This window comes from Cebus imitator, unplaced genomic scaffold (genome assembly GCF_001604975.1).
Source record: "Cebus imitator isolate Cc_AM_T3 unplaced genomic scaffold, Cebus_imitator-1.0 Scaffold8, whole genome shotgun sequence".
Classification (NCBI taxonomy): Eukaryota; Metazoa; Chordata; class Mammalia; order Primates; family Cebidae; genus Cebus; species Cebus imitator.
Window position 1 is genome coordinate 7,438,044 of NW_016107323.1, and position 9,624 is coordinate 7,447,667.

General features: G+C 42.4%; 1 protein-coding gene across 1 annotated transcript in view; it reads right to left on the reverse strand.

The window, feature by feature from the left end:
- The window catches only part of ARPC3 (actin related protein 2/3 complex subunit 3), a 20,526-nt gene that overhangs the window by 7,393 nt on the left and 3,509 nt on the right, over positions 1–9,624 (reverse strand). The window contains exons 2-3 of the mRNA XM_017541973.2: positions 7,908–8,007; positions 1,933–2,009 (exon numbers count right to left, since the gene is read on the reverse strand). Coding sequence (XP_017397462.1) covers positions 1,933–2,009; positions 7,908–8,007 — 177 coding nt within the window. The remainder of the gene's footprint in view (positions 1–1,932; positions 2,010–7,907; positions 8,008–9,624) is intronic.

The window sequence follows — 9,624 nt, forward strand, 5'->3', positions numbered from 1 at the left end:
AAAAAAAAAAAAAAAAAAAAAAGGCCAGTTTGAGACCAGCCTGGGCAACATGGTAAACCCCCACCTCTACAGAAAATACAAAAATTAGTGCATAGTGGCTCACACCTGTAATCCCAGCACTTTGGGAAACCCAGGTGGGTGGATCATGAGGTCAAGAGATTGAGATCATCCTGGCCAACATGGTGAAACCCTGTCTCTACTAAAAAACACAAAAATTAGCTGGGCGTAGTGGCACGTGCCTGTAATTCCCAGCTACTTGGGAGAATAGTTTGAACCCCAGAGGAGAAGTTGTAGTGAGCTGAGATTGTACCACTGCACATTCCAGCCTGGCAACAGAGTAAGACTCCATCTCAAAACAAACAAAAAACAAAAAAACCTGTACCCAAACTACACATTTCCCTGTTTTAAAAACAAAATAATATCTGGGAAAGAATGAAATGTGGCAGTGTTTTGTTTTTTTTTTAAGAGATGGGGTTTCACCATGTTAGCCAGGATGGTCTCAATCTCTTGACCTCATGATCCACCCGCCTCGGGCTCCCAAAGTGCTGGGTTTACAGGCGTGAGCCACTATGCACTAATTTTTGTATTTTCTGTAGAGATGGGGGTTCACCATGTTGCCCAGGCTGGTCTCAAACTCCTGGACTCAAGCAATCTGCCCAGAGAATTATAACATTTATATCTACTACAAACTTAGCCCACACATTAGATACAGAAAACATTCTGTTAACATGACACAATGTTTAGACTACAATTTGTAAACCAAAGAGTCTACACACAAAGAATTCACACTCTGTTTGATTCCAGAAGTTCAGAGTTTGGCAAGGAGGGGTTGAAATTCCATATTTTAGAATACCATCAAGGAAATTTGCTAACATTCCTTGTCACTTTGCTCATAGCAAGAGTTCAGAGAACTTTTTGTTTTTCATTTTCCCATCTTCTTTCGGCCACCCACTTCTACCTTCCCCTTGACCACTCTCTTTACAAGAACTAAGAGCAGAAGAGGAGAGAGAGTGGTTCAAGGAAGATTCAAGGTCATTCAACTGTCTACATTTCTCTCTCAGGTCCAGGACACAGAAGTACATAAAAAATAACACAGCACATAGGATATTTTGGTTGCGGATTAGTCCTAAACAAAAACATAGGGCTTAGCTGGGTGCAGTGGGTCATGCCTGTAATCCTAGCACTTTGGGAGGGTGAGGTGAGCAGATTGCTTAAGCCCAGGAGTTCGAGATGAGCCTGGGCAACATGGTGAAACCCTGTCTCTACAAAAAATTAGCCAAGCGTGGTGGCGCATGCCTGTAGTTCCAGCTACCCAGGAGGCTGAGGTGGGAGGATTGCCTGAGCCTGGGAGGTTGAGGGTATCATGAGCTGTGACTGTGCCACTGCACTCCAGCCTCGGCCTGGGTGACAGAGCAAGACCTTGTCTCAAAACAAAACAAAACAAAACAAAAACAAAACACAGGGCTGACACATTACAGTAGATGTTGCTTAACTAATGTTGAATAAATAAAGATATTTCTAGCAAGGAGTTGGCAAACTTTCCCGGTAAAAGACAGGCAGTATTTTTAGGTTTTGTGGGCCATATAGTCTTCGTCACAAGTACTCAGTTCTGCTGTTGTAGTGTGAAAGTAACTATAGATAATATAGAAATAAATGGCTGTGGCTGTGTTCCAATAAAGGTTTATTTACAAAAAGGGGCAGCAGGCCAAATGTGGCCCTCAGGTTAGAGTTTGCCAACTCCTGGTATAGAATTTGGAGAGGAAAAAAAAAAGAAACTAATATTTATACAGAGGCTAACATTAGGCACTGTTCTGGAACTTAAAAATTACATGCTGATTTCATTTTATTTTCTCCTCACAGCAATCTGGATAGGAAGGTTGGTATTATCCCCATCAGAAAACTAAGTTAAATATTAGAAGCTCTGTAATTTACCTTAATTTCATAGTTCTTGAAGAAGACATTGGCCTTGAAGTAATAGATGGCTTCATCCACAATATCTGTATCTTTTGCTAAGCAGGACACACGGGAAGGAGCACAGAGTACATCAGTCAAATATAAAACATAACACCTATAAAAGCTATAAAGAGAAAACACACACAAGCTCAACTGTCAACAGTTATGGGGTTGAATAAAATAAAATGGGCCTACTGAAATATAAAGTTTTCAGAAAATATTTACAGAAAAATAGTACATGGTTTACTTTTACGGCTTTATTGTTTTTGTAAAACTTATACATGCTCATTAGAAAAAGAAATTCAAGGCCGGGCACAGTGGCTCATGCCTGTAATCCCAGCACTTTGGGAGGCCGAGGTGGGTGGATCACGAGGTCAAGAGATTGAGACCATCCTGGTCAACATGGTGAAACCCCGTCTCTACTTAAAAAATACAAAAAAATTAGCTGGGCATGGTGGTACATGCCTGTAGTCCCAGCTACTCAGGAGGCTGAGGCAGGAGAACTGCTTGAACCCAGGAGGCGGAGGTTGTGGTGAGCTGAGTTTGCACCACTGCGCTCCAACCTGGTGCCTGGAGACACAGCGAGACTCTGTCTCCAAAAAAAAAAAAAAAAAAAAAAAAAAAAAAAAAAAAAAAAAAAAAAAAAAAAAAAAAAAAAAAAAAAAAAAATCTCCAAAAAAAAAAAAAAAAAAAAATGAAATTCAGTCAATACGGTTTTCTTTTCTGGAGAGAAGTATTGCTCTGTTACCCAGGCTGGAGTGCAGTGGTACAATTATAGCTCACCACAGCCATGACATCCTGAGCTCAAGTCATCCTGCTTTAGCTTCCCAGGTAGCTGGGACTACAGGCATGCACCATGAGGCCAGGCTAATTATTTTCTTTAACGTTTTTTAGAGATAGCCGGGCGCAGTGTCTCATGCCTATAATCCCAGCATTTTGGGAAGCTGAGGCGGGTGGATCACCTAAGGTCAGGAGTTTGAGAAGAGCCTGGCCAACCTGGTGAAACCCTGCCTCTACTAAAAATACAAAAAAATTAGATGAGCATGGTGGCAGGCACCTGTAATTCCGCTACTCAGGAGGCTGAGGCAGGAGAATCGCTTGAACCTGAACAGTGGAGGTTACAGTGAGCCAAAATTGCACCACTCCACTCCAGCTGGGGTGATAAGAGCAAAACTCTGTCTCAAAAAAAAAAAAAAAAAGTATTTTTAGAGATGCAGTCTCTCTGTGTTGTCTAGGTTGGTCTCAAACTCCTGGCCTCAAGTGATCCTTCTGCCTCCTGAGTAGCTAGGATTACAGGCATAAGCCACAGCTCCAGGCCAAAAAAAGTTTTTAAAAAATTGTCATCTTAATTCCCACTTATCCAAAAATAACTCCCATTAGCATTTGGTGTACGTCATTCAAGACCTCTCTCAACGCATTTATAAAAAAAGATGGAGACATAGATAGACTAAGCTCTTCTTAAAAAGTATTTGGCCGGGTGCAGTGGCTTAGGCCTGTAATCTCAGCACTTTGGAAAGCTGAGGCAGGTGGATCGCCTGAGGTCAAGAGTTTGAGACCAGCCTGGCCAACATGGAGAAACCCTATCTCTACTAAAAATACAAAAACTAGCCGGGCATGGTGGTATGTGCCAGTAATCCCAGCTGCTCAGGCAGCTGAGGCAAGAGAGTTGCTTGAACCCAGGTGGTGGAGATCGCAGTGAGCTGAGATCGTGCCATTGAACTTAAGCATGGGCAACAGAGTGAGACTCCATCTCAAAAAAATAAAAATAAAAAATAAAGAAATAAAAAAATAAAGTATTTGATATAATCTTATTTGAATTTACATACTGTAGTTTCAAGAAAAAACTCAATTATTTAGGACATGTTGGAGTTCAGATACACATTTTTCTTTTTATGAAAATTGTGACTTAAAATATACTTGTACAAGCTGTTCTAGGTGGCTCTAGACGGAGAAAAGCCAGAAATACTGTCTTGACAAAGACAGATCTCATTACACAATTTCCTTGGCAATTCTTTGTTTTCCTTTTATTTTAAAAAGGTCAAAATCCCAGGGTCTTGATATCTGGCAGCTGGTTTCAGCAGTGTTGAGACAGTTATTTATATTTCTTGTCATGACTGTTAACCTTCTCACACAGCAGAAATGCAAAGTAATTTTGAAGCTTTCATACTCTGCAATTCAGTTGTCTTTATCCCAGCTTATTGCCCTGTGGAAGAATTTCAACAGAACTCTAACTCTAGACTTGTGTTCCTTATAATCTATTTTCTATTTTATTTTATTTTTAAGATGGAGTCTCACTCTGTTGCCCAGGCTAGAGTGCAATGGCGTGATCTAGGCCCACTGCAACCTTCGCCTGCTGGGTTCAAGCAATTCTCCCTGCCACAGACTCCTGAGTAGCTAGGACTATAGGCACCCACCACCATGCCCAGCTAATTTTTGTATTTTCAGTAGAGACGTTTCGACATGTTGGCCAGGCTGGTCTCGAACTCGTCAGCTTCAGGCAATCTACCCGCTTCAGCTTTCCAGAGTGCTAGGATTACAGGCATGAGCCACTGCACCCGGCCACAATTGATTTTCTTATCTGTGAAAGGAAACTTTCCTGGAGAATTTAATATTGTTTACAAAAATCAGCTAGTTCTTCTCAATGCAATGACAAGAGGAGGCAGAGGCCACAGGATTCTGAAGTTAGAAGAGTACTTGGCACATAAAAGGCATTCTACAGATATTTGTTGAATATAAATGAATTAGTATGATTAACGCTGTTATTTAGCTCACAGCACAGGCTTCCATTCCAATTCATTTTTTTTTTTTTTTGGAGACGTAGTCTCGCTCTGTTGCCAGGCAGGAGTGCAGTGGTGCAATCTTGGCTCACTGCAACCTTTGCCTCCCTGCTTCAAGGGATTCTTCGGCCTCAGTCTCTGGAGTAGCTGGGATTACAGGTGCGTGCCACCACAACTGGCTAATTTTTGTATTTTTAGTAAAGACAGGGTTTCACCACGTTGGCCAGGATGGTCTCAATATCTTGACCTTGTGATTCGCCTGCCTCAGCAGTGCTGGGATTACAGGCATGAGTCACCGTACCTGGCCCCCCAATTCAGTTTTAATCCAGTCCCCTGCTGAGGAGCAACAAGGTCATTCCTTGTCTACAGAAACCAAAAGATCTGGTTTGTTAGGGTCGCATTCTCCTTTGAGGGCCCAAATATTGCAAAGGTGATAGATTTATCCCATCTTTAGTCAATTGTATCTTCTGATATACCATATATTTGTAACCACCTCAAAAGTATTCTTCTCAAGGAATCTGGGCTAACATGAGTATTTTTTTCTACTTTTTTCTTTTGTTTACCTTGTTCTGTCATTGGTCTCTACACTTTTTCCGTTATTTATTTTTTTTTAGGAGATGGGGTCTCACTATGTTGTCCAGGCTGGTCTTGAACTAATGGGCTCAAATGATCCTCCTGCCTCAGCTTTCCAAAGTTTTGGGATTATGGATTATGGGTGTGAGCCACTTCACCTGGCCCCAATATTAATTTTTTTTTTTTCCACTGAGACGCAGTTTCTCTTTTGTTGCCCAGGCTGGAGTGCAATGGCAGGATTTCAGCTCACTGCAACCTCTGCCTGCCAGGTTCAAGTGATTCTAGGTCTCAGCTTCCCAAGTAGCTGGGATTATAGGCATGCATCACCACATTCGGCTAATTTTTGTATTTTTAGTAGCAGTGGGGTTTCTGGATGTTGGTCAGGCTGGTCTCGAACTCCTGACCTCAGGTGATCCACCCACCTCAGCCTCTCAAAATGTTGGCATTACAGGTGTGAGCCACCATGCCTGGCCCCAATATTGATTCTTATTTTTTGTTTGCATGGCAATTTTCTTTTCTTTTTTCTCTCTTATCTTTTTTTGAGATGGAGTCTCATTCGTCACCTAGGCTGGAGTGTAGTGGCTTGACCTCAACTCACTGTAACTGTAACTTCTTTTTTTTTTTGAGACGGAGTTTCACTCATGTTGCCCAGGTTGGAGTGCAATGGCGTGATCTCGGCTCACCACAACCTCCGCCTCCTGGGTTCAGGCAATTCTCCTGCCTCAGCCTCCTGAGTAGCTGGGATTACAGGCACGCACCACCATGCCCAGCTAATTTTTTGTAGTTTTAGTAGAGACGGGGTTTCACCATGTTGACCAGGATGGTCTCGATCTCTTGACCTCGTGATCCACCCGCCTCGGCCTCCCAAAGTGCTGGGATTACAGGCTTGAGCCACCGCGCCCGACCCAACTCACTGTAACTTCTACCCACTGGATTCAAACGATTCTTCTGTCTCAGTCTCCTGAGTAGCTGGGATCACAGGTGCATACCATCATGCTCAGCTAATTTTTTGGATTTTAAGTACAGATGGGGTTTCACCATGTTGGTCAGTCTGGTCTCAAACTCCTGATCTCAAATGATCCCCTTGCCTTAGCCTCCAAAAGTGCTGGGATTATAGCCATGAGCCACCATGTCCAGCCCTGTGATTTTACATTATTTTTTTTCTTTCCCAGGCTGTCTTCTTCCTTGTTCCTTTTTCTCAGAATCAAGTAGAGACTGTAGCGATTCACCATACATATTAAGTTTACTGAGTTTTCAAATGGTGTTGAAAACAAAATTAAGTTTAAAAAAAGTGAAGTCAAAGAATCTGGCAGAGACATGGGAATGGGATCAGTACCAAATTGCTAATTATAATTATGGTCTTGGCCGGGCATGGTGGCTCACGCCTGTAATCCCAGCACTTTGGGAGTCCAAGGCAGGTGGATCACAAGTTCTGGAGATTGAGACCATCCCGGCCAATATGGTGAAACCCCATCTCTAGTAAATACAAAAAATTAGCCGGGCGTGGTGGTGCATGTCTGTAGTCCCAGCTACTCGGGAGGCTGAGGCAGACGCATCACTTGAAACCCTGGGAGGCAGATACTGCAGTGAGCCGAGATTGTGCCACTGCACTCCAGCCTGGGTGAAAAATCGAGATTCCATTTCAAAAAATAAAAAATAAATCATGGTCTTGGAAACCACAAATAGAATTCAGTTAAGACCCTTGCAGGGTATAGGGAAACTATGTCTAATATAATACAAATTATACTGTTGGGAGAACATCTCAGAAAGTACCAGAAGAGTCTCACTCAGTGTCTGAAAAATATTGGGGCTTTCTGAAATAAAACTCAGAAAAGCAGGAATAGACATAAGTGATGTTACATAGTACACTTAAGATTTAAGATTGAGGCGGGGCACGTTGTCTTAAGCATGTAATCCCAGCACTTTGGGAAGCCAAGGTGGGCAGATCACAAGGTCAGGAGATAGAGACCATCCTGACCAACATGGTGAGCCTGGTCTCTACTAAAATTACAAAAATTAGTTAGGTGTGGTGGCACATTAGCTACTCAGGAGGCTGAGGCACGAGAATTGCTTTAACCCAGGAGGTGGAGGTTGCACTGAGCTGAGATTGTGCCACTGCACTCCAGCCTGGTGACAGAGACAGTCTCCAAAAAGAAAAAAAAAGATTTAAGATTGAGGTATTGCTAAAAATGAAGATCTTGAAGAATGAATAAAGGAAGTAGATTTAGATGGGGAAGAGGTTAAAATATTTGTTGTTGATGATGACAGAGAAAGGATGGGGACATGGCATTCTAGACATAATAGCATTAGATTCATTTGAAAGAACTGACAGTGATTACAGGTCAGTGTCCAGAATTAAGCATATTTTCTCTACTCAAAAGAGTTTCCTGGAGAAGTCCAAAGCAATGATACAATTAAATAATAATCCTATTAAATGCAACATATAATCACTATCTTGAAAGGTCTAGACCACAATATTTAACAAGCAAAGTACAAGAGCAATTTGAGAGAGAAGACTGAGCTAAGAATTTCCCTGATTTGATCATTTCAGAGGATTGCTAGGCATTTCATACCAAAATATGAAAATAATGAGTTTAGACTTACTCTCTCTGGGGGCAGGTCCTTTGAATTGACTTCTGATAGGTAACAGTGCCATATTTCCAATGAGTTTGGTGTCAGGATCCATGAGAGAAGAGTGGTAAGCCTATAGCGGCAAGCCCAGGAACAACACAGAAGCAGAAAGACAGCAAATGTCACTGGGGCAAACAACCTTCCCTTAAAGGAAAAAAAGAGTAGGGGAGGAAGAAGGGTAACAGCATCAAGGTGCTAGGGCTGGTTCTTTCTCGCTCAAGAAAACCAATTGTTAAATTTTGAGGCATTTTGCAAGCTGGTTGTTAAACACAGCTGTTCTCAAAAATCAAATTATATAAACAATTAAGTAAATGAAGTTAATAACAATGATACTTAAGTACTCATCACTTTTTTTTTTTTTTTGTGACAGACTCTCACTATGTTGGCTAAGATGGTCTCAAACTCCTAAGGTCAAGTGATCCTCCTGCCTTGGCCTCCCAAAGGGCTGGGACTACAGGCATGAGCCACCTTGCCCAACTACTTTCTAATTTTTTTTTTCTGAGACAGGGTTTCACTCTTGTCCAGGCTGGAGTACAATGGCGCGGTCTTAGCTCATTGCAACATCCGCCTCCTGGGTTCAAGCAATTCTCCTACCTCAGTCTCCTGAGTAGCTGGGATTACAGGCATGTGCCACCACACCCGCCTAATTTTGTATTTTTAGCAGAGACGGGGTTTCTCCATGCTGGTCAGGCTGGTCTCAAACTCCCGACCTCAGGTGATCCACATACCTCGGCCTCCCAAAGTGCTGGGATTACAGGCATGAGCCACTGTGCCCAGCCTACTTCCTAATTTTTAAAAATTACATTTTACTTTTGTCTATGTTCTTAAGTTTATTAAGGAAATACTAGATAATGGGGTGCTGCTGGGCGACTCTTCCCATTCTATGTTCAGTGACATCACACTGGTATCTGGTGAAAGTATTTCCACTACAGAAAGGCAAACATCATATAAATCAGGGTACCCACACCCTAGCTAAACGAAGACCCAAGCACTGTCTTTTCAGCTCTGCCACTTCCTGGCTTTATGGTTTTGACCAAGACATCATGTTTCTTCTCTTAGCTTGTTTCCAAATTTGTAAAATGAGAAGATATATATTGCCTTCAGTGGGTAGGTGTGAGTTAAAGGGAGGGAGAAAAAAATCACATTTATAAGAGCACTTTGTATGCTGATTCTTAGTTCTGCTTTTTATAAGACGTCTGGCTTTTTATAAGACAACATGGGTCCCATTCACATATTCATTCATTCAGCAAATGATTGCTAAGCACCTTCTATGTGCAAGACACTGATATAGTAAGTAATATACAAAGTAGTACAGTTCTGGTCCTTGAAGAGTAGAGAAGGCAGACATAAAACAATAACAGGGTGGGCCAGGCACAGCTTAGTAGCTCCTACCTATAATTCTGGTACTTTGAGAGGCCCAGGTGGGCGGATCACAGGGTTAGGAGATCGAGATCATCCTCGCCAATATGATGAAACCTCATCTCTACTAAAAATACAAAAATTAGCTGGGTATGGTGGCATGTGCCTGTAATCCCAGCTACTTGGGAGGCTGAGGCAGGAGAATCGCTTGAACCCAGGAGGCAGAGGTTGCCGTGAGCTGAGATCACGCCACTGCTTGAACGTGGGGTGGAGGTGGCAATGAGCCGAGAACGTGCCACTGCACTCCAGCCTGGTGACAGAGGGAGACTCA